At 34.9% G+C, this 26,737-nt stretch overlaps 1 protein-coding gene across 1 annotated transcript in view; it reads right to left on the reverse strand.

The window, feature by feature from the left end:
* Positions 1–26,737, reverse strand: part of Csmd3 (CUB and Sushi multiple domains 3) — a 1,053,984-nt gene that overhangs the window by 17,697 nt on the left and 1,009,550 nt on the right. Inside the window, exons 59-65 of the mRNA XM_087898772.1 lie at positions 22,394–22,570; positions 17,925–18,104; positions 16,300–16,473; positions 11,764–11,937; positions 9,376–9,453; positions 2,776–2,883; positions 240–419 (exon numbers count right to left, since the gene is read on the reverse strand). Of these exons, the coding sequence (XP_087754898.1) occupies positions 240–419; positions 2,776–2,883; positions 9,376–9,453; positions 11,764–11,937; positions 16,300–16,473; positions 17,925–18,104; positions 22,394–22,570 (1,071 nt within the window). The remainder of the gene's footprint in view (positions 1–239; positions 420–2,775; positions 2,884–9,375; positions 9,454–11,763; positions 11,938–16,299; positions 16,474–17,924; positions 18,105–22,393; positions 22,571–26,737) is intronic.

Raw genomic sequence — 26,737 nt, forward strand, 5'->3', positions numbered from 1 at the left:
TGGAAAATAAATACACCTATAAATACATTATAAAGAAAAAATGTGAAGATGGAATAAAGACAAAATGAATCAAGTTATCACTGAAATATCATCATAGAAATGTTTCTGTGTATCCGTTTTTCTGGAATAAAAAATGCTCACACAACTTTCAGTGTTGGACTTGGCCTAGCAAATAATTCTTCTAGGAAGATCTAAATAGCACATCTTAATATGCTAAAGCATCTGTAAATAAAAATTACCTTCACAGACAGGAACTTTTCCAGTCCAGGTGTTATCTGATCTGCACACTCTATGTTCGGTTCCCCCTGCTAAGAAGAAGCCAGGTTGGCAGGTATAGATGAGTGTGTAGCCGTGGGAGGGAAGGTCCATTCCTACTACATTTGCATGAGCCGGACTTTCCGGCTGCTTACAGTTGTGAGCTATAGCAAGAGTAGAGCAGAGAATAATGTGAATTTTTTGAGATTCATTACTAAAATTTTGAGGCAAAAGTCAAAATAGTGCAAACTGACTCCGGGCTACTTATGCTCACACATGAATATTGAAGCACAATCCAGGAGAGTCTCAGTGACTAGTAATATCTTAAAAATGTATAAGACCTTGAAGCAAAAATTTTAAAAAATTTCACAAGCTTATATTTCCTGGATAATTTCTGGAAATATTCATTTATGAGTTTACTATCTTTATTTTAAATAAAAATCCACTGCCTGAATCTAAAAGTAGCCATATGTTCATTATACAGTTCATATACTAATGCTATACTATGTTCAAATATATTTCAATATTTTTAGAACATGGAATTCTCTGGCCATATTTTGGTACATATGCTAGAAATATCGTTTCATTCGTCTAATTTTTGTTTTTATTTCTGTATTTTCATTCCACATTAACATAATCATCCATTCTGTGTGGTGTCTGATAAAGACAATTCCCTTTTCAATAAAAATGTTACAAAGAATTTCACACACATACATAGATATAGATATGTATAGATGTGCATATATACAACATAATTTATCTACAACATAATTCATGAAAAATCAATCTAAATATGTTCTCTGTGAAGCAATTCATTTGAAAAAAATCAGTACCCTTCCACTTGCTTCCTCATAAATATTCAAAAAGATATGAATAACAGTTAACATTTTATGTGATAAGCTAAATATGGTGACAAGTGGACGTTGCTTTCAGTGATACATATGGAACCTAGAGCTGCATGGATGTTAGACACCCTGTTGCAAGCACTTCTTTTCTATTTGTTGTTTGGATACGAGGTTTCACTAAATTACCAAGGCTGGGCATTGATGTGTGATCCTCATGTCAAAGCTTCTGAAGAGCTTTGGTATTACAGGCTGGTGCGGGAGAATTGTCTGTATTCTGTCAATCGTGTTTTAAATAAACGCTGATTGGTCAGGCAGAAGATGTAGGTGGGAAAACCAGACAGGAAGTGGAAACGATGCAAGGAGAGCAGGAGAATTCTGGGGAGGAGGAAGTTGATTCTCCCACTCCTGCCCAGGCCACTGAAGCAGCAGGATGTGAGCTGCCCCACTGAAAAAGGTACTGAGCCACATGGCTAAAATAGATGAGAAAAATGGGTTAATCAAGATGTGAGAGTCAGTGAGAGGCTAGAGCTAATGGGCCAATCAGCTTTATAAATAATAGAGATCTTTGTGTGGTTTTCTTTGGGCTTGCCGGCTGTGGGGTACTGGGCAGGACAGAAACCCCCAACAAACAAACAGCCCCTCATGTTACAACAGGCCTCTGTACAATGTCAAGCCCTGTGCATTCGTAAGTTCCATATAACACACTCACACTTTTGTCAATCGGAAGCAGTAACCAATGATAGCAAACTGTATTTGAGTGATCAATTAATAAATGTAGCTCACCAGAAAACTTCAGCTTATTATGAAATACCCAGAAATAGTCCAAACTGCCCTTAAGTACAAATTTTAAGGAATTCTTTCATAAGAACTTTTGCCATAGTTTGATATAAATCAATCAATGAAGATGTGATGCATGTTCTACATAAACAATTCATTCAAGGGCAATCCCTTGTTTATTGTATGGTCCAGACAGGGACCAAGAAAATCTTGAGAGCATATCTGCATTAGAAAAATTTCATAACTGAAGCACATATCTGATGAGTGTTGATATTTTATGTGTTTTGGTGTTGTTGTTTTTATTCTTTGCAGGAAATTTAGAATTAAAATGTGGGGGGAGAAAAGGAGACTACTGAAGGAAATGAAGGACAGGTACCTGACTAGCTCATATTTATTTCCAATTCTGAAATTCAAAAGATCATGTACTGATTTTAAAATTGTTTAGGAGAGTCTGAGTTGGTTTTTCTTTTCTTTTAAATAGTTATTTTTTAACCTTATATTCTCAGAAGACCTCTTCACCCATGCTTAAAAATCATTATGGTTAACTAGTGTTTAACATCTTGTATTTCAGAGTACTTCATTTATACTGCAGACCCATGAACTGAGAAAGTAACCATCATCTAAAGCACCAGATGGCCGAGCTCACACCACTATATGAGTTTTGCCAAAGGAACAAAACTGTACCTCCTGTTTTCTGGCTTCTGTGGAAACACTGCCTTTCAATGATCATGGGGTTTTGATACAATCATGAAATTATTTAAATGCAATTTATTTTACACTAGTCAAAATTAATTTTATACATCTCTTATATGAGCACAAATCTCTTTCCATTATAAAAAGAAAAAAATGTATATGAACTCTGGTCCATGATCTATGTCATGCAAATCACAATCCTTACGTATGCACTCAGGTTGAATTCCACTCCATGTGAGGTCAGAAAGGCAGGTACGTGTTGTAGATCCTTGAAGCAAGTGTCCCTTTTTACAGTGGAACTGTACAACACTTCCTACCTACAGTAAAAGAAATAAAAGTCACAATGTGATTTCAAAACTAGCATTAACTAGAAAATCTGTGAATAAGAAAAATACTTTCAGAAGAAATCCGTATGACTAAATTAAAAAATACAATGAAATTATATTTAAAAGAAAATTGGAATAAATCAAGATTAAAAATAATTAGATGTTTTGTCTGTTGCACCACAAAATACTAGAGTACCCAAAGTAGGCATAAATGCCATAAATTTTTCTCATGAGATAATTTTAGTTCATACAAAAAGCTATTACAGAAAAATAAGATCATGAGATGATGTGAAAAATAGCAATGATACAAATATCACACAAGTAAAGACAAAATAATAATTAAATGCAGCCTGAATGTGCCAAAATACAAGGTGAGGTCATGGCATGTGCAGATGCTGCAGGCTGTAATTATGAAAAAAATAGATTGGAAGCACAGAAATTTATAGAATGTTTAAGGAGGTGAAATTTGGATAATTCAATTTGTAACAGACTCTTTAATGGGCCATGAACATCAGCAACAGCTAAGCACTTCATAGTACAGTTTCTGCGGTGCACTTCAGTCTTGCCTAACCAGAATATCTCATGGAAACTTCTGTAACAAACTCTTTGTGTGACTTTATAAGCACTGACGATCGAGAACAAACGTAAATGTAGAAAAGAAGAAAACAGCTGAAGGTGCAGATCAGTTATAGACTGCTTGTGGGGCAAGTGTGAAACAGTTGGTCCTCAGCATGATCTCAAGCTTCACGGGAGAAAGGACTGATTATGACTTTAGAACTATGAAGGTTCTGAGAGTTGAACCACATTAGGAGTTCAAGGCCAGTCTAGACTACATAAGAGCATTTCTTAAAAACAAACAAAAGTGATGAAGAACTTGTAGAAGTTAGTATATCATTTGTTTCAAGAGGTGGAGAATCCATTTTATTGATTGCTGTGGATGGTTCACAAAGAAAGGAGCAATGTCAGGGGAAGCACATAGAACAGTAAGCAGTAGAACAGATTGGAAAATGAGTTCCAGAGTCTCAAAAGACAAAGGGATGAGTAATAAAAAGGTCTTACTTCTAGGTACAAAGCTGCCACTTTCATTTTAGATTTCAATGGAGAATGCTAGATTTGTTTGTGGCGGTGAAACTAGGAAACAAGGCATTAACTCATAACGTACTGCAAGGAAAAATTAATAAGATTTAACAAATAATTAGGAGTGGATGACCAAGCCAGTTAGTTATATGTAGGTTTGGCCTCTTTAAATTCCCTGGAAAATAACCTGAAAGAACTTGGTCAGATGCTGATGACCCTGTCAGGAGAGCAGCAAGTGGCAATTGACTTCGGGAGATGGGTTGACCAGAATTCAAGGCACTGATGAATACATCTCTGATTGCAAGGCTTCGACTCCCAAATGGCTCTTGTTACTGCTGAGCCTTCAAGTGTTCTCATTGCCTTTCCTTTCTCCCATCTGGCATGGTGTCAATGAGTGTTGGGGAGATCCCCACTGCCTTTAATACAGCGTGATTATGTCATGAAAATATCCTTTTCTACTGGGTATTTTTAATCTCTGGATTATTATGAAGATCATTCCCTCTTAAATTGTACTGTTTAACGAAATCAATTGTTTCACATAAGAGTGTTTGTTTAAGTAGAACTTTAATAATTAAGGTTCTTAAAGAAGTGCAGTAAGGGATTCTGGTAGATGCTATTTTAATAGGAAAATGAATATAAGTAAAGGTGGGATATAGTGATGCCTCATGTCTGATAAAGAAGGGGCTGCAGAACACAGAAAGTAAGATCAGGAAAGTGTCATGTAGCCAGCACTTTTTTTTTTCCCTTTGGTTTTTTCAAGACAGGGTTTATATATGTAACAGTCCTGGCTGTCCTGGAACTACCTCTTGTAGACCAGACTGGACTTGTAACAGTCCTGACTGTCCTGGAACTAGCTTTTGTAGACCAGGCTGGACTTGTACTCACAGAGATCCGTTGCTTCTGCCTCCCGAATGCTGGGATTAAAGGCATGCACCACTACTGCCTGGCCATAGCTAAGACTCTTAAGGAGACACATAAACTGTGGCTTAGGTGAAAACAATTGAGTCCCTGAAGCTGCGCTTGCTCAAGTTCTTCTAACCTTAATGTTGGGAAATGTGTTCATGGGTTTTGGTGTTTACCATAACTAAAAAAAAAAAAAAAACCTTTAAATAATGGCTTATGGTTAGGTTAAGATGTTTTTATTATTGACTTTGAGGTAGAAAATCTTGAGGAACAATGTAAAGTTTAGAAAGGCACACTTTTAGTAGTTGACTAAGGGACTCCTTGGAGTCAGGGAACAAAACAATGGCAGTCTCGCTGCTGCTGACTGATGTGTTTTTCTTGCTGTAATGGGTTGGTGATCCAAGGTGATAATTAATTCCGTGTACACATTTCTGCCCTCTTCCTGATTCAAAAAACTGTTGATGAATGGGTATGCACCCTGAGGAGTGAAAGTAGACCTGACCAATTGTTTTTATTTTATTTTTTTATATATGAAAGTTTAGATTTGTGATTCTTTCAAGATTTTTCAATATAAGATTACTTTTGAGATAAACAGTAAAGTAATGATCCTTTATTTGTAGCTGAAAATGCAGACTGGCAGTAAAAGAACTGGCTAAGAAAACTACCTTGCTTGCCTACACTATTATTCTATAACAAGTTGGTTGGACATGAGATTATATGGATTTAGGGGATAATTTGTTTTTCTCTGGTAATACATAAAATGTTTAGTCATGTAAGAGTTGTGGAAAAAATTTTTTCCTTTTACTCATGGTTTAGAAATTATCATTGCTTTCTTCTGTTTTGGCCATCGACATTAGTTCTGAAATTCTTGGTTCCAGGAATGCGTAACAATAAAAATAATAAAACATTTTAATTGAAATATGTGTCCATCTGCACTTTATAATTTATTTTATCATATTTATTATTTCAGGTACTAAAATATTATTTGATATGTTTACCCAAATTTATGTCCCAATACATTAATTTCAATTACCAAGTGAATGTCACCATCATGATTTGATAGAATATCTTGAGATTAAATAGCTAAAGAGTCAAATTGAAAACATTCTAAAGCTATAATTACTTGATGAAACAAATATTGAATCCAAATAATGTATTTTCTTGGCCTAGAATTTTCCTGAAGATTTATATAGAAGTTAATGAATAATGTGTCCTTGGCTCATAATCCATAATTGATCTAGATGTTTTATCAACCATTTTGACAGCTCTTCTTTCCCAGCCTCATGGCCATTATTCACCTTTAGTCTATTTTCAGTAGACTAATATTCTGAGCAGAAAAACATTATGTTGGACACTGTCATTTCCAGAAGATTGTTTCAGTATCTGTATGAACTGATGGTATCCTCTATATGTGAGTAGTAACATCTATTATTCCCAAATCAACTTCATAATCCCACACATACAAAATAGTATAATCAAGAATATAATATTTTTTAAAAAATGGCTTGAATACCTCAGCAATACTTGATTTTGTTTATTGTTTATTTTAGAGTTAGCATCTTATAGTTATAATTTTACACCCTCACAATGAGATACCTGTCAAACCAAGATGTCAAATTTGAAAGATAACATTATACTCTGGGAATCAAGGAGTTTTGTTCTACTTTTATTTTGTTTTGGTTTTGTTGTAATTTATTCTTGTTTTATCTGCATTCTTCCAGTGCTTGGGAATGAACCCAGGGCCTCATACATGTCAGACAAATGTTCTACCACTGAACAGTATTTCAGACTGCTTTTACTAATATAGACATTTTATGCATGAGGTTGTCATATAAATAGAGCCGATCCACTCTTGGAAATATGCCCAACCTAGAAATATGGAAATTAAGACAAAGACAGAGAGTAGAGGGGAAAAAACTGTATTCTGTTATTCAGTGCCGAGATTCTAGACATAGCATAGCTTTTTTTCTCTCAGGAACTTGCATATTCTGCTACGTGATGTATAGCATCTTGGTGTTGAATGATTTTTTTTTATTTGTCAGCAAGGGTTTTTTTCTCAACTCAAAAATAGAAGAAGTTTTATATAAGAAACAAGATTCATTTCATGCCTTTCAAAGGCCTTGTAATTAAACATAGATAACTTTGTATAGTGAAGGTTCTCTCTAGACTGTGAACATAATTAGTTTTTATATGCTCATATCCATGCATGTTGACCTTTTGCTAGTAAGAAAATTCATGCCTTTAACATTCCAATATATTTTAATTATGACAAAAAGGACACAAAAATAATATCATTTGAGACTCACATTTATTTAGGTAGAATATAATAAAATAGAATATATTTCCTATCCCAAATAATATATTTTCAAGGCTATGCTAAATTTGTGATAATACTTTTCAATGATTATGAAAATAAAAATCAAAAATTTACAGTTAATGATCCTGTTCCTTTTATTATATTGTTATTTTGAATTCAATTTGTATTCTCTTTCCATTATCTCAAATAATATTCGACAAAAGACTCATGAAAACCGGGTGGATTTTATGAGCAGTTACTAATAGCAATGTTACATAGGTCTGGTAAAATGATTCAGTAAGTCATGGTGTTGTTGCTAAGCCTGCTTACTCGAGCTCAGTCCCCAGAACCCAGATGGTAGAAGCAAAGGACCAGCACTTTCAACTGTGCCCTGTTACACACACACACACACACACTTCCTCTGCTAGAAAATTGTCATCAACTTCTGATGTTCTTAAAAGAAGTTAAATACTGCTACAATGTCTTTATCTTGGTGCTGAGAACTAATGCTATGTAACTAGCTCCCTATTCATCTACAATTAGATCAATTTATAACAAACGGCCTTTTAGAGTTGTATGGGGCTAGAGTTCTCTAAAGTACCTATGTAACAAAGGTAGAGATATGCCTTTTTGGTTTGGTATTATCTGGAACATACTGAAGCAAACCAGAAGAATTGCAAACACTCTGAAATCAATGTTCGTATGTGCCTGAAAAGTAGATAAGTGGAAACTATTTTTAGCAACGAAATATGGCACTTTAGATAAGCTCTTCCTTTAGAAATAGACATTTTTCAGGTTCACATCGAATTTTCCTCAGAATAGGACAATTTAGAAAGCCCTGCAACAGAAAGCAATTGGGTAATGTGTAAACAGTCTATTTCCTTTTGGAATCAGCGTGTATTTTGGTTTCCCCATTGACCCTTGTAATGTAAAACTTTCTGAATCTCTGTATAAAATCTAAATTTGAGAAAGCGAGAAAGAAGTAAAACACTCATGAGTGGGCATAATGAAGACATAAGACATAGGACAACCCAACTATGTATTTTAAAATCATGGGTTTGGAACAGATTGTTTTTCTTAAATTTACCATGTCAGCAATTGATATATTAAAACAAGCATATGTTTACACAGCTGAGCCATGCTTTTGAGTCTCCTCTTTAGCCTCTTGGTTCACTTTTCCTCACAGCTCCCCCATTTCCTGTAGAATCTCCTTGTCACTTGCTGTTACTACTCACTTCATTCCTGCTGCCTAAGGATTTTCTGATGATACTTGCCATCAATTTCCCATTTGTCTTATCCTCAAGTTCAGAAGGCATGTTTTCTGAAAGTGTATTTTTATGTTCCTTAAGCACCCCTCCTTCCTTAAGAATATCTTTACTCACATATATGTGAATATAAATATGAGCTTGACATTATTTTTTATTTATATCAACAAAAGATATAAGCTAATGAACCAAATGTAACCTACTTTTGGACAATATACAGAACTGATAAATATTGAGAGTTCTCGGTGAAATCCAACATGGTAATAATGCCTATAGTCTTAAAAATGGAAGGTTGAGACAAAAAAAAAACATAAATTTGAGGCTAATCTAGAATACATACTAAAATCAAATCTCAAAGAAACAAAACGAAAAAGAAATCAATAAAAAGAATGAAGAAAATCAGGGACACTTAAGAAATCTCCACAGAAATTTTTTTCTTTGATGATAACCAATCTGAATAGGGTAAAATACAACCTTGAAGCAGTTGCAATTTAAATTTCCCTGCTGGATGAGAATGTGAAGGTTCTTTCACATAGTGATTAGTCATTTGTATTTTTCGCATTGGGAATCCTGTATTCATTAGCTCCTTCAGTTTCAAAGAAGAATGAAATTATGGTATTTGAAGGAAAGTAGATAAAATCAGAGAACTTTAAACTAAACAAAACCCAACTCTGGCAAATAATGCATGTTCTCTTTCATATGTGGAATGTAGAATTAAATGTTGTTCGAATGTAATGAAATAGATAAACTATACATGCTACAAAGTCATAAGGCAGAATTTATTTGAATGAAGGAAGGAAGCAGCAAGAGGGAGAGATTAGGAATAAGGGCACATGGTAGGGCTTTGAAAAAGAATAAATTACAATAATATACATGAAAATGTCAAATGAAATGTATTTCATACTATACTATACAGAAAACTAACAATAAAATAGAACCTACTTGAAATCCAAATGTATTGTTTTGAGATCCATGCCTCGGTACACCAGGGTTGTCACAGGAAGTCCTAGTGGGCTCTAAAGTAAAAAGTTAAAAAGATAATACTTCCTTATGGAGTTAAAATAGCTCAAACCCCATGTATGACACTTGTACAGGTCCCAATCTAACAAAATCCCATAGTGGAGATGAAAGTTGGGGACACAATCCCAACCTTAGCAAAGTAACGATTAGCCATTGTTAGCTGCTTAAAGAGGGAGAAATATTTTTTTCTAGGAATGTAGTCTCTTGAACATCAGCCATGTTCTACTGAAGACATATTTGCAAGAATATGTGAACAGTACAAAATAGTTACAAAAGGTCATACAAAAAGACACAAAGTTGTGTGGCTGTGGAGGACTGGTGGCTCTAGGAACAGTTGAGAAGGTGAATAAGATCAAAATACACTGCTGTATTTTGAATGATAACAGCTTCCATAATCTCAAACATTTGAATGCTTGGTCCCCAGTTCGGGGTGATGGTTGGCGAGATTTAGGAGGCTTGATATCTTGACATATCTTGTGGAGGTATGCCATTGAGGTTTGCTTTGAGAATTTAAATATCTATAGAATATTCCATCTAAACAGAAAAGAATATACCTTTTCCTCAGTACCTCATGGATCCTTCTCAAAAACTGACCATATACTTGGTAACAAAACAAATGTCAACAAATACCAAAAAAATTGGAATAGCCCAATGTACCTTATCAGATCGCCATGGTTTAAAAATAAGTATTAAACTCACTTCTTGTTCACTATCTTTGGCTCATGTTTGTGATTTAAGATCTGAACTTCTGCTCTAGATACTATGTGTTGAGGAATAGTCCTTTACACTGTGGGAAGGCTGTCACCGTGATTGGTTTAATAAGCAGCTGAATAGCCATTAGCTAAGCAGAAGAAAGTTAGATGAGACTTCTGGGGGCAGAGAAGCTCAGAGAGGAAGAAATTGAAGTCGCCAGTCAGATATTGTAGAAGCAAGATGGGTAATACAGAGAAAAGGAAACTTAGTCATGTAAAAAAAAATATAGATTTTAAAGTATGCATTAATTTCAGTTGTAATAACTAGTTAAGAACAAATCTAAGCTAAGGCCAAGCTTTCATAATTAATAATAAGTCTCTATTTCATATATTTGTGAGCTGGTAACCCAAAGAAAATTTTGTTTTCAACCATGCCTACTGTTTGTTGCCGTACATTCTCCAGCCCCTAAGAATCCCTCTCCAATTGAAAGTTCAAATAGGCTTTTTATTTTAAAAGTTGCCTTGGCCATTATGTTTTATTATGCCAATAAGTTAGTAATTAATATGCAAGTACAAGGAACTAATAAAAAGTTATACAGAAAAAAAAGTAACAAGTATGTTTCTCCAATGCAAATCAATTTTAAATAATCATGGATTTGGCAAATATGCCTTTGGTAAAAATAATAAATGGAATATCAATAGTTCCTCCCAAGTGAGCAGAAGCTTGTAATCTTGAGATATTAAAAAAAATAGGATGAGGCTGAAGAGATGGCTCAGTGGCTAAAAGCACATATTGGCTTACAAAGAACCTGATTCAGTTCTTACCATGAATAAATCCAGCCTCTCCCAAGAGCCTGTAACTCTTGCTCCTGGAATATCTGACAACTGTGACCTCTGCTAGCTCGGCTCTCACCCTCACTTACCCACACAGAGACACCCACCCACATACACATAATTAAAAATAAATCTTTAAAAGAAGAAATTCAAGTTAACTTCATTTATATGCATGATAGGTTCTTGAACTTTGAAACTTTTCATCAGAAAAAAAAAAGTACTGAAACCATAGAAAATCTGTAAATGAAAAGTTTTTTAAAAAGGAGTTTACTGGCTATTCAAGAAATCCTTGTATATGAATAATTTGCTTGAGATAGAAGGTAGGATGATAGTCTCCTGAAGAAGCGAAAGCTGTTCATGGAAACAGGATTGATAACTTGGGCTCTACTGATACTTGTAGGTCATTCATCTTGAGATCGGTAGTTGAGTGTTTCCATGGAAGTTACTTGGTGAATTTCTTAATTTCTTATAATTTTCTTAATTATAATGCCTAAAACTGGCATAATGTTAGGATCACAGATACAACTGTAGAACCATTCAACAATCTATGTTTTGGATAAAATTTCATTTTATATAAATGTGATTTATTTCTTTAAAAGATTAAAATCATAAAGATAATGACATATTCCACTTAAACTGACTTTTATTAGTTTCTAACGGATTCCATACTTTCTTGCAATATTTAACCTATTATATTTTACATAGTAAGAAAACCAGTATATGTGCCTCCCCCCTATTACTTTATACTAACGGAGCTTAATTGCCCTTTATCTGTATTACCTATGCAATGAGGTGACGAGCCACTCCAAGTGCCGTCAGTTTGACATAACCGCGTGCTCGATCCCACTAGTATGAACGGAGAATTGCAGCTGAATGAAACCTCAGACTGATATATGAAGCTTTTGCCTTCTCGTTTTCCTTGGGAAGGTATGCCAGGATCACCACAAAACTTTGCTAGAAGTTAAAATGGAGACACTTATCATAAAAGGAATAGATACAGTAGAGTAAATCATTAATAAAAGCCAGGAAATATTACACTAACCTGGTATCTATGATAACCTATCCCAGTGAAAATGTTCAATTGGTTTCTGACTTATATATAAATTATAATGCTTAAAACATAATGTTTAGATAATTAGTCTGATGTGCTCTATCTAGTATGTTACTTAATAATTGCCAGATGCTTTGAATCAAACAATAAATCTCCAGTTGTACATCGTAAAGCTATAATCTATGCTACATGTGGTTCACAGGTAGCTCCATTAGCTGTAATAACTAAGACAATTTAAAGCCACACTAATTTTCGCATATGCCTGCTTACACATACACACATACACAAACACATTTACACAAAAATAACATAAGCACATGTATGTGCTATCTGCTTATTGTAGTCTAAGCACTGAAATCTGTGCCCTAATATATTTCTAAAGGGCGAGGAACCAGAGACCTAGGATAAAACCAAACCCAAGTAGAAAATATAAAAAGTCAATGAAATAATTTCTAACAATATTCTGTTGTATTTGTTGGCCAGGGACTGTTGTATTTACTGGCCACCAGAGTGGCTTCATCCAGCAAATTGAGGAAAGCAAAAGCAGAGACCCACAGCCTAACATTAGGCATTGCTCAGGAAATCCCATGGAAAAGGTAGAGGAAGGAGTGGAGGAGCCTAAAGGTTCATGGACACCACAAGAACAAGGCTCACAGAATCAACTAAGCTGGACTCATAGGGATTCATAGACTAGAGCTACAAGCAGGGAATTGGTATGGGTTTGACCGAGGTTCTTTACATATAACATATGGTTGTGTAGATTGTTGTTCTTGGGGGATTTCTAATAGTGTGAGCAGGGGCTGTCTCTGAATCTTTTGCCTGTTTTGGGGACCCTTTTCCTCTTACTTGTTTCATTCAGTCTCTGTATGTACTATGTGCCTAATGGGAAATACTAGGTATGTGCTTAATCTTAATGTAACTTAGCATTTCATGTTTGGTTGATATTCCTGGAAAGATTGTTCTTTTCTGAAGGGAAACAATGAAGGAGGAATGGATCTGGAGGAGAAGGGAGGTAGATGGGAGAGACTGGGAGGGGAGGAGTTTGGGGATGCAGCAGTTGTGAGGTAATATAAGAGATCAGGATAGATAAATAGATCATAAATGATAGATAGATAGATAGATAGATAGATAAATAGATAGATAGATAGATAGATGGATGGATGGATGGATGGATGGATGGATGGATGGATGGATGGATGGAGGGATGGATGGATGGAGGGATGGATGGATGGATAGATGGATGGATAGGTAGATAGATGGATAGATGGATGGATAGGTAGGTAGGTAGGTAGATAGATAGATAGATAGATAGATAGATAGATAGATAGATAGATAGATTTAATAGAAATGTCCTTGTCTTCCGACTCTTTTATGTTACAGACATATTTGACAGGATTTTAATATACTATATTTGTGATGGTTAAATATTTCTATTTGTTATTTGACTTCATATATTCATCTAATTTCGTATCTTCACTTTTTTTCACTTGGGGGTAAATAATTTTTTATTGTTCTGTTTTGTTCCATTTTTATTTTAACATCATTATTCTATTTATTCTTACTGATCAAAATTTACTATTGATAGGGCTACTTTCATGTATTTTAATATACACAAATATCTTAATTGCTTCCTCGTCAAAGCATTGATAAAATAAATAAGAGAAAAGAGGCTAGCTTTAGGTAATAGTCAGAGTTCTCAAGAAGAACAGAATTTAAGTATGAAGTATATATTAATTAATTTATATAATATATATGAGGTTTTATTGTAATGGCTTACAACCTGTGGTCCAGATAATAAAACAATGGCTGTCTACTAATGGAAGGTCCAAATATACAATAGTTGTTCAGTTCACAAAGCTGGATGTCTCAGTTGTTCTTCAATATACATTTGAATCATGAAGAAGTAGGCTCTAATGCCAATATATGAGGAGACTTGTCAGCAAGAGTGAGAGCAAGCAAGGAGAGAAAGCTTCTTCGCGTATGTAAGCTGCCATCAGAAGGTTTGGCCCATAATAAACATATATCATTACATCTTAAAAGATTTTGATTAAAATTCGGTGCTAGCACTTCAAGTGATTTAAGAAAAAGTCCCACAGAGATGTACCCAGTCACTTTGGTTTTTATTCATTACAGATGTAGTCAAGTTGACCACCAAGGATAACTATCATGAAATATGTACATACATACATACATACATACATACAGATAGAAAGATAGATAGATAGACAGACAGAGATATAGAGATATGTAATATTCTAAATTCCTTTAGTACTACTGTATGCATACATTGTTAGATCTGACCACTTCGTATTGGACAACCATTTAGGGAATATTTACTAGAATGTCTTAGATACTGTGATCAAACTAGGAATGCCATAGCTATTTATCAACAGAAGATGCAATAATCCAGTAGCTTGTTCAGTTCAAGGCTGGATGTCTAACCTGGTCTTTAGTATGTATCAAAATGCCAAAGTAATAGGAAAACGTGCCAATAAAGGAATAAACTTGCTAGCAAGTGAGAGTAAACAGTCAAGAGAGGGCGAGCTTCCTTCTTCAATCTTTGACAGAATTTGCTAGCAGAAGGCGTGGCCCAGATTAGAAGTTGATCTTCCCATCACTATAGATCCAAGTTAAAATAGATTTCCCCACTTCAAATAATTTATTCAAGGAAAAAACTCCCTGGTGTACTGAGTGGCTTGGATTTTAGATAATAATGTAGATGAGGTGACAACCATTCCTTCGTAAGAAATTCAAATTTAGTAACACTGTTGAATTTTAATTTTCTACAATAACCGGTAAAGAGGCCAACTTTACAGTAATACAGGAATCCAAGATTCATTAAATGAATCCACTCAGAATGTCTTTCATTTACTAAGACAAACATTATTCTATATTTTTAAGCATCTAGATGTATCTGTAGACATACTGAAGAACACTCATCTCCAGGTGCTTGCAATCCATATTGGAAGGAAGCAAATAAACAAGTGTCAAAATTAATAAGTAAAGATGTGAAGGTTACATGTAGAAAGACAATTAGAACTATGAGAAAAATAGCTCAAAGGAAGGATATTTAAGTCTTTGTGTGTGGTTTTAAATTAATATGCATTTCAAGTAACATGGCATTACCTGAACTTCAGTTCACACTGTATTGTTTGCTAGCTGTGTGACCTCAAGCTACATAAAAACTAGCTAAGTCCTTAAACAATGGCAGAATCACCCACTGTTCTAACAAGCTTCTTTCTGTCTATGAGCTTAGGTGTCATATGTGAAAATGTTTAGGCTGCATACACTCACTGAAGTGTTGTGTAATAGGAAGTTGAAAGGACACATGGAAAACAATTGGAACAAAGTTAGCCCTGTAAGATTTGTATAGTTAATAATTAAATGTGAGTTTATAAGCATTTTTTTCTTTCCTTCTCTTTCTTCCACTTCTTTCTCCTCCTCCTTCTCGTTTTGATAAAAAAAATCACTAAATCAAAGTCTCCCTCCCCTTTTTTCCTCTCCTGTCTTCTTCTCTTTTCTCCTCTCCTCTCCTCTCCTCTCCTCTCCTCTCCTCTCCTCTCCTCTCCTCTCCTCTCCTCTCCTCTCCTCTTCTTTCTGTCTTTCTCTTTCATCCTGGAGATCAATTCTAGAGACTCATTCATGCTCATGAGTTGGTGCCCAAGGACCAAGTGGCACCTTCCCAGGCTAGTAAACTCTCAGACAGAAAATTTTCATTCACACACACACACACACGCAAAACAGTTAAACTCATCTTTGTAAGACTCTTTGATTCTGTCTAGGAGTATCTTTAAGCTATGTTAAAACACTGATGTTTTCCAATATTAGCCTCATTGTAAAATGAGTTGCAAGGACTAAAGCATCTTCTATCAACACTGCAGAAATTTAGATAATATTACCTAGATGGGTTCATGTCTAAGAGAACACAACAATAAATAGAATTAGAATCTTAATCTGGTTAGTAATATTTCTTAAGATGGTTTATACCTCAAAGGAATTTTTTAAAAAAACAAGAATAATTTAGGAAAAGAAATTATTGAAATAAAGCTCATTCGCTGAAATATTTTTAGCTGAACTGGAAAGTATATAATGACTAGAATAAAGGAAAAGTAGCTACATAAATGAAAACTGACTTCTTAAATTTAAATCTTAATTGTGTATTTGTATGGGGCTTAACCACTTTGGGGATAGTCTAGCAAATTTGAAAGGTTTAAGCAGCAAATATGACTTTAAAACACGATCGTTATAAAAATTTTACTACTTACGTAAGCACTGGGGGACCTCACCACTCCAGGTACCATTGCCTACACAGGTCAGAACGGCAGGAAAGGACAGCTCATAGCCTGCAGAACAGATGTAGCTAATACTGAAGCCCCAGTCGAAATTTGTTCCTTCCAGCCTGCCATTAGAGATCTGGGGAGGAGCTGAGCAGGTAACAGCTGCAATTACATTAAAAGTAATTAGACACAGCTGTTGAAATACCCTCAGTGTGAAATAAATAAATAATTATCATTAAGAGCTGCATATGTGCTATTTAACCTTTTGGAGGACAATGCGGTGTGGCATGTTTTAGCCTCCTATTAGTCTTCCTGAAAGATCTCTAAAACGAAACCGTGGAGGAGGATGCTTGCTTTTGGCAGCATAATGGCTCCCAGTTCTTTTTACAGAATAGCAAGCTTCCTAAAAATGAAGGGGGAAGTAGAGAGTGTATACCACAACTGATGGCAATCCTGTGTCTTATATAAAATTATTTCCCAAGGACCTTGCGAGGCTGCTGAGCTGGGTGCCAAGGCTAGATTTCGATTCAGTGTGTTAACTGGGGGATTTAGAAGCAGTTTTATAGCATTTGTTTTCAAATAGAGACAAGCTGTGTGTCTGATTACAGTATTCAGTATGCATCCTGAAAACATGCAGATTCATATTTTAAAGCCTATTATCATATTTGTAAATATATAATTAATTTCAAATTATAATTTGCTTAACTTGTGTTATCTTTGGGGAAGAGTCATGTTGGAAACTGTCAGACATGAGAGAAAAAGAGAGGTAGCATACTTCCAAGCACAGAAATAAGAAAGATGTATGTTATGATGGCTAAAAATAGGGATAAACAAATTTTTGAGTTTGCTAAAATTTCCATTTTTCATTATACATATAAGTGAACTGGAAAATAACTTTTGAAGTAAACACATCTATGGATCACTATAAAAAAAACTGCATATAGATTAAATAGATTAATATGATAGGTAGACAATAAAATTAAACAATCTGGGATTTTACTCAGAAAATGTAAAATATTTAAAAAATCCTTGGAATTATTATATTTGTAAAAATATGCCATGTATATATTAAGTGATCAACTCATAGACACATAGGGATGGATGAATAGGGACCATCAATTATTAAAAATAAAGCTATCAGAAAACCAGTCCTTATCTGACATAATTAAAGTCTTTTTTAACATAAATATTAAAATACCATTATCCACATTAGCTTTACTAAATTAACACTTTACTTTATTATCTGTAAAAGATGGCCTCAAATCTCTCCACAGATTAAAGCTACAAATTTGTTCAAGTTACATATTTTTACAAATATCCACCCACTGGTATAAGCATCAGTAGTGAACATATACCAATCCTGTGCTTTGATCTCTTGCTGGATTACAACTCATTGTCACTACTCACAATAAAATATAAGTTTGATAAGAAAAAATACTACTTTAAAACATCAGCATGTTACACTAGGACTTTAAAATAAAGTACCCCACACTTTGGTATCAGACAAAAAAAATGGAGTAGAATAAGTATATACTTAAATATATATGAACTTTGCTAATAAAAAGGAAAATATGTAATGATTATTTTCAGTGTTGACAGAAGTATTTTCGTACCTCTACACGTTGGCATAAGTCCACTCCACGTGCCATTGGTTGTACACATCCTGACGCTGGAACCATTTAGCTCCATAGTATATCCTGGCTGGCACATGTAAGAAACGTTTTGCCCAACCACAAAATCATCTCCATATCTCAATCCGTTGGCTGGTATGCCTGGGTCTCCACAGCTGATGACTATCAGAACCAAATGAGAAGGAGGCAGAAGGTTAGCATGGCCCGTAGTTGACATCAAGAGGTAATCATAAGATCTGCTTAACATATATGCAAGGAAAAGAGCTACTACCATGCTTGTTTTTAGTCAAAACCCTAAGCGTATTTAAAGAACACATTGGCAGGTCTTAATTATAATTATCTTCAGGAATCATCATTACAGATGTTGGGCAGGTTGTCCAGAATTGTCACTTACACCTCAAAAAGAATCTTGGTTAAGATGCCATTGCGCTATAGGGAACTGCTTCAGGAAGCACTTTCCAACGTGCACTGTGTGATCATGCAGAAACTACATGAAGAAACTGGCAGGTGGGACAGGCAAGGTGGCCCAGCAGGTAAAAATCCTCGTCATCAAACCTGATGACCTGAACTCTGTTTTCAGCGCCCACATGTTGGAAGAAGAGAGCTGATTCCTCCGCATTGCTCCTAACGTACACACCCGGTACCGAATGTTTGTGCATCCCCAGGTATGCATATGTGGATACACTAAATAAAAATCTGACTTAATTTTTTAAAAAATGCTCAAATAAAATCAGATTTTAGAAACATCTGAAAACAGTCTTCCTCTTTGTGGCCACATTTCTCATATTAAACAGCTCTTTATCAACCTAGGCTACCTTTAAGAATTTGTAGTATCTATTATAGAATGAATGTGCCAGGGGTATTATGAAAATGGTCTTGTGAATCCAAGGATTTTGCTCTATTTTAATTTTTTAGAGAAATTATATTTTTCTCTCATACAATACATCCACACCACAGATTTTCCTCGCTGCATTCCTCCCAGCTCCCCGAAACTCCCATCTACCACAGACTGCTTCCCCTGTTTCTATAGAAACAGCAGGCATTCAAGAGATGACAGCTAAACAAGAGAACACAAGATACTAGAAGACAAGGCAAAAGCCCTCCTACTGAGGCTGGAGAAGGCCACGCTATATGAAGAAAAGGATCCCAAGAGTGGGAAAGGGTCAGAGATTTGCCAGTTCCTACTGTTAAGGGTCCCACAAAGACACCAAACTAACAGCCTTAACATATACCTAGGGGACTCTCTAGTGTTGAAGTCTAGGAGAGAGTCATTGTTTTGCTGTGCCGTGAACTTTATTAATAAATTATTTTGACTTTCCTCATTTGTACTCACTTCCACAAGAAAAATGGAGACTATTGTGGTAAGGGTCTGGACCTCAATCGAACAATTCTTATAATGACATCACAATAGACATGAACAAGATGATAGAATAGAGAGAGCAAGGGACACAAGGATGTGATGTCCTCATAGACCAGACCACTAGGTCATGGGTCAAAGACAATAGCCCACAGCCGGGAGGTGGCGACACCCACCTTTAAACCCAGCACGTGTGAGGCAGAGGCAGGGGGATCTTTGTGAGTTTGAGGCCAACCAGGTCTACAAGAGCTAGTTCCGAGACAGGCTCCAAAGTTACAGAGAAACCCCATCTCAACAAAACAAAACAAACAAAAAAGATAATATCTCTCAGCTCATATCAAGTAACACATGGGCTTCAGTTACAAGAGACAAAAATAAACAGATCAGAAACTGTGATGACCACAACAAGGACCGAACTCTAAGACAGAATCTTTATTCAACACTGGATTTATATTGATTGCAGTGATGTCTTGGCCAGGCTGTCTGAATATAAAATATAAAATCATTTAAACGGCTACCAAAGACTTTCAGAAATACTGGGAACAGCTGAGAAGCAGGGATAACACAAGACACAATTCAGTTAAACACAAACAAAATGCAGTTCTTATGAAGTCCTAAAAGTGCAAATTATTTTGCAGTATGGTCTTAAGCATGATTTGGAAAATGAAATGGTTAATAGATTTCAGACAGCTAAAAGAAAGTCAAAGGCAAATTAGGCTGCTCATTTTATGCAGATAAAATATCACTTAGTATGATTAATCTTGGTTGCCTTATTATATCATCTTTTTGTAGTAGGGCAAAAAGCTTGTGTTGGTAAATCTTTGCTAGAAGACCACCCCCTCTATCTGCTGAATTCCTTTTAAATTAACTTTTTCTAGTATTTGAAGTATATGATTAAATTTTATTTATTAGCATATTAATTATGTATTTATTAGTTTTCTACTAAGATTTATTATGCCAAGATTTTTTTATATATGATTCTATTTTGTTGGAGTCTATGGACTTTAAGAATATGAATATTGACATTTAAATTGAAGAATAATATGTAGGGTATCTCATATATAATCCTTAACCTTGTAAAGTAGCTCACAGAATTCCAACTAATCAAGTTTAACCTAAGTTCCATTTAAAATTTTTATCAGGAAATCATTTATTACAGTGATTATCAATATGAAAAAAATATTTTAATAATGTGCAGCAGAGTTGTATAGTAAACAAATAATCCTGTGAATTACAAGAATTACCTTTATTGCTTTTCATAGCCTCCAAATTTATCACCATATAAAACTGCCTAAACACTTCACAATTTTTATCATGTTTCTTTAGGTTATTTTATGGTTTCACCCAGATTTTAGTGAGAGGGATATTAAAAGAAATATCCCCGAAGTCTTGTGTTCTGGACAGGTCCTTTTGTAGACTGGATTAGAATTTTGGCTAGATGGGACAGCCACGGGGTTACACGGCCACATGAGCTGAGATGCAAGCACCAGTCAAGAAGACGGCGCGTTTGTTTCACTGGTACTGAGCAGGGGCTGAGCACAGGATGGCAGCAGCCTTAATGAACATCTGACAATGAAAACTTTAGAAGAGGTTGTTTGGTGACTTCCTAATGAAGCAAAGGCCAAGAGAAGAGTCAGTTACCAATAGCAACAGGCTTTGTAAATAGCACCTGGTTGGCAAATTAATTCATTCTCTACCAGAGTTTGCAGCTACTAAAAGAGGCTTTGGCCTTTGTGGGCAAAACCATAGATCAGTAACTCTTTATGGCTTTATCCTAAAATTGGAGATATAAATAGGCCATGGTAAATGTTGTGGGGTTTCTCTTGAAAATCTTCAAAAACAAGCCATATCTTTAAATATACACATATAACAGGACTAATATCTCTATGTTCTTATATTCTCAGAGATTAGTACAGCGTGTACATCATCATGAGAGATTAAATATTATGGTAGATGTGGGTTTTATTTTATCTAAAAAAATCTTCAAAAACAAACCAAATCTTTAAATATACACATATACTTATAACAGGACTGATATTCCTATGTTCTTACATTCTCAGAAATTAATAGAGCATGTACATCACCATGAGAGATTAACTATTTGGTTCTGGGATAAATATGTTAATGAATTTGTGAAAGTGTAATTGAATTGTCAGTTTAAACAGAAATCCAACAAAGTCCCATTGTTTTAAACTTTTCAATTTGTTTTGTGGAATTATTCTTATTCCTTTTTATGTAGTTAATGTCATTTGGTACTATTTATAATAAATCTAAAATACATGATCTCTACACCACAAATAAGGAATAACTGTAGTAGTGTAGTCAATGTTTGCCACTAAAAGTCTATTTACAGATTAACATCTTTTGTAAACATGTAACTATATACTTTAAAATAAGATATGGCATGTTCCATAGTTAAAATGTAACTCATTCTAATGATTTTATAATGAATATTGTACATGTTTCACCCACAGACTCGAGTGGTTTACTTTAGTATTTTATATCCTCTTATTCAGATATACATTCAATCTATTTTATATAACCAAACTAGCTTTTGAGCTATTCTTTGATCATTATTGCAGACAGTACACTAAAGAGCATGTCTGTTGAGACATCAAATAGATAAATACTTTGCCAACACGGGAAAATAACACTACTGTAGCAACAAAATGATGTTAAGGAGAGGGTAGTGAAAATATCAGTCTGATAATGCTTATAAACTTTTATAATCTCCCAATTAGAATGCCAGGGTTTTTTTTGTTTTTTTTGTTTTTTTTTTTTTTTTTTTTTTTTTTTTTTTTTTTTTTGAAATCTCAGCAACAGAGGCTTGTTCAACCATTGCCACTCTTAACGTTTTAGTATAGATACTGACTATGGTGGTAGTTTTGTGCCTTGTGAGATATTATCTCTAGTAACTACATGCTTTCTTCCAGCCAATATAGTACATTGGTGAAATTGCCATGTTTTGCGATTACTAAATCATAAACAAGCATAATCTTTTGATCTCAAAGAGGTCACATTTAGTGGAAACCCGAAGACACCTTTATACATTTTCACTTGAATGAAACTTTTGAAATGTTAAGAAAAGATTTACTTGTACAGTTGGGCAAACTTCCAGACCACGTTCCGTTGGCAGTGCACTGTCTTACAGAGGGTCCGGAAAGGATGTAGCCTTCTGCGCAGGAATAGATGACGGAACTGGAAAACGTTGTACCATCAATTCGAAAAACTTTCCCATTTGCTGTCGTTCCTGGGTTGCCACATTGCACAGCTGTAAAAAGAAAGTGTAGGAGCATGTTCACAAATAATCAAAAGGAAATCCTTCCGTAAGCAGCTAATGACTAATGTTTCCTTAAAATTATCCAAGGAAATAATAACGTTCTTCAAACTTTGCAGAGAAATATTTTCCTATATAGTTTAAATTCAATATTATTTTATGCTAATTTTATTATCTTAGTTACTAGATTTCCAATGAAATAATGGTTTTTAAAAATGATGACTCAGTGGTTAAGAGCACTGGCTACTTTTCTAGAGGACACAATTTCCATTCCAAATACTCATATGACATCTCATAGCTGTCTGCAACTCCTATTACAGAGGATCTGATACCTGTATACAGATATACTAGCAGGCAAAACGCCAATGTATATAAAATAAAAATAAATAAATTATTTTTAAAAAACTCTTAGTAGAGTTAGTAGTTTTAGTACAACTATTGCAAAGAAAAGTAACCATTTAAAGAGGGTGGCCTTCATATACCATGAAGTCTTTCTTTTGCCTTAAAACTAATTCATAAAAGTTTAGACAATTAACAACAGGAATAGTATTGATAGATTCATTATATTTGCATTTCTTGAGAACAGCTGTTTTATATATTTATTAATTTATTTACTTGTTTACGGAATATAAATATTGTACACATTAGTGCACATTTTACATAAATATATAACATTTGCATTACTATAGTTCCTATCTTTAGGCAATCGAGCACATAATAAGAACAAAGTAAATAGAAAAAATAAATTATGTTTTCAATAAAGAATCACAAATTTGCATTGTCTTAAAGACTAATAAGCTAATGAAAAAAACAAACTGTAACACCTAGGTATACTACTCCCCATCATAGGCCAGGAAACTTAACACCCTACCACCAGATACTTGTTCAGCCATGTTAATTGCTTCTTTACTCACAATACAAGCAGATGAAAAGGCTAAATATTCTTCAATGAATGAATGGATTATGAAAATTTGGTATATATTCACAGCGGGATACAAGTCAATCATAATGAAATATAAAATCAAGAAACTTACAGGTAATTCTATGGAACTAGAAATTATTATAAAGCATAAAGTGACTCAACCCTGGAAACAAACAACACATATCCAAGCTTGTTTGTGAATTCTACCTTCAAATCTCTCCATGTGAGAACATCACATGGAGTATAAGCAGAAACCAAGCAGCTAAAAGGCCGAGCATGCCTTGTGGGAGTTCTTAGAGAGGCATAGTAGGTCACAGATGCTATAAAGTGAAAACGTGGAAGTGCAGAGGGGCATATTTACCTGGGGTGGTGGCAGAGGGAGAGGGAGAGAAATGGGATGCTTGCAAGTGACACCAGTAATTGTGTGTGTGTGTGTGTGTGTGTGTGTGTGTGTGTGTGTAGTGATTGTGGTGACAATGCTCCTCAAAGAATACCCCAATGCCTGGCATGGCATATATACTTTTCAGTTGTTGGTCAGGGAATTTTCAAAAGACTCCAGTCAATATAGGCCATTGCTAGTGCCCTAATTTGCCTCCCAGAAACTGAAGGTAAGCTGGCTTCCTGTCATTCCAGCTTTTAGAATCTTTCCAGCACATTTTGGTGATGTTTCCTGTGCCACTGAAGCCAGGCATGTGTTAGGCAGAGGGGAGAAGAGGTTCCCGAGTTAAGGACTAGAGAGGTCATTGTGTGATGCTATGAAGGTGAAACACGGATTGCCTTGGAGATCTTTAAATATTTGAGATTCCAGCATCATGGGAGATCTGCTGAGGAGAGGTACACACAGGGAGTGGGACCAGTCTAAGAGAAAGAAGTGTGTTGCGGTCAACAAAGAGGAACTAGTTGAAGATCTGAAGAACATGTTGACATCAGGCAAGGAAATGCAGAGTTTGAGGTGTTTGGTATTACTTTGGTCCAGAATTTCCTCACTGTCTTCTCTTTCCTCCCTTTTGGAATGGAAGTGTATATCATGTGCCATTATATGTTGTAAGTATGTGATTTGTTATTTAATTTTGATTTTACAGGGGATTACCGTTAAGAGATTGTATGAATCTCAGAAGATACTTTGAACTTTTAATTTAAAGCATTGTTGAGACTGTTATAAACTGAGGGGACTTTTGAAGTTGGACTAAAGGCATTTTTCATTATCTTAGTGATACAATATTATGGAAGTCAAGATGTGGAATGTTGCAGTATAAATAGGTATGGCTTTCAGAGATTCACGTATTTCAATGCTTGACCTATAGAGAGGGGCATATTTAGGAGTTGTGGTCTTGACAGAGTAGCTGACGCATTGTTAGAGGAAGTGTGTCATGCAGAAGTGGGCATTGAGGTCTCATATATGCTCAAGTCATGTCCATGACACAGTTCACTTCTTCTTGCTTGCAGATGAGGATCCAGCTCTTTCTCCAGCACAATGTCTCCCTCAACGACGATAATGAACTAAACCTCTTCACTAAGGTAGCCCTAATTAAATGGTTTCCTTTATAAGGATTATTGTGGTCATGTGGTGTGAAGATCACACCAATAAAATTCTAACACAGGGTTCCTCCCCCAAACAAAGAACTGTTGTGGAATATTATTTGAACTAGTTAAAGATGTGTTCACATTTGTTTATGCTACAGAATATGATTTTAACTGTGTAAAGGTGTGTCACTTTATGCTGCATTTGCTTAATTATGAAAAGACGTGTTGCATTTGTTTTACCTTGCCTGCCTAAGGTATCTGATTGGTTGATAAGGAGCTGAACGACTAATATCTAGGCAGGAGAAAGGACAGGCGTGACTAGCAGGCAAAAAAACAAAAAACAAATAGGAGGATAAATTTAGGCTCAAAAAGACAAAGAAGGAGAGAAGATGGAGGAGAGAACAAGGGACACACTTGGGACAAGAAGGCTAGCAGACACCACCAAGACAGACAAAGAAGCAATGAAAGTAAAATACACAGAAGAAAGGTAATAAGCCCCGAGGCAAAAATTAGATAAAGGAAAACAGATTAGGTTAAAAGAGCTAGCCAGAAATGTGCCTGAACTAGGCTAACCATTCAAAACTAAATGAAGTCTCTGTGTCATGATTCGGGAACTGGTTGGTGACCCCAAAGAAAAACCCTGATATGAAGACTATAGACAACTAATAATTTCTGTGAAGGGAGAATAACCACTCCCCAGCATGAGATTCCTTATCGGTTATCTACATAGAATGTTCAACTCAGAAACCACAGAGACACCAACAATAAAAATGGACTCAGCAGGGTATGCTTATGTATTTATACATATCTATATGCACATACATATGTATACAAAGCAATAATATTTAAAGAAAAAGAGCCTATCAATTTGAGGGGTGGGTGTTTGGAAGGAATTGGAGTGGAGGTATCTGAGAAGGGCTGGAGGAGGAAGGAAAGATAAAAAGGAAAGTCATTTCATTCTATTTTACTATTAAAATATTATTTATATTAAAAATACAATGATTTTAGTGTAAAATTGTTTTCAATTTCTGCTAAATAAAAATTGCAAACTATCCTTCCATACTATGTCATTTCTTTAATAATTTTATTACCATTAGTAAAGAAATTCTCAGATGCAAAAAAATGCATCAGGCTATAGACATCATAAGTCTGTATATATTTTGTCATGTAACTATTGAATACAACAATAAAAATTGCTATGTGCACATGTAGGTGAGAAGAACATTCATTGGAGTCAGTTCTCTCATTGTTTGTTTGGATGAAGGAAATAGAAATCAGGTTGTCAGCCTCGGTGACAAACTCCTTTGTCCACTGAGACATCTCGTCAAACCTGTCTTGAAAGGGATTAAAAGTCTAGTTTTGCATACACATGGCAATTTCACATTGTAACTTTATGTATTTGTTAAAAAAATACTTAGTGATTACATCAAGAACTTATGATATGCAGTTCTGATTTTGCTAAACAGAGCTTAGTGGCAAAGTGTTTTCTAGAAGATATGTTGCTTACAATGCCCTATATACCAAAAACTATGTCTGGCAATCAATAATCCATCATTAATTTATGATTAATTTTGCTGTAGGTTATAGTGGTTTTATTTTTCTGTATTTTCCTTTCATGTCTTTTTCTATTCTGCTAAAACATTTTTAGCAATTTATATATAATCTCTATTAAAATTATTAATTTTTCATATATGCTATAATCAATATATCTTTTA

Source organism: Myodes glareolus, chromosome 19, assembly GCF_982192425.1.
Source record: "Myodes glareolus chromosome 19, mMyoGla1.1, whole genome shotgun sequence".
NCBI lineage: Eukaryota > Metazoa > Chordata > Mammalia > Rodentia > Cricetidae > Myodes > Myodes glareolus.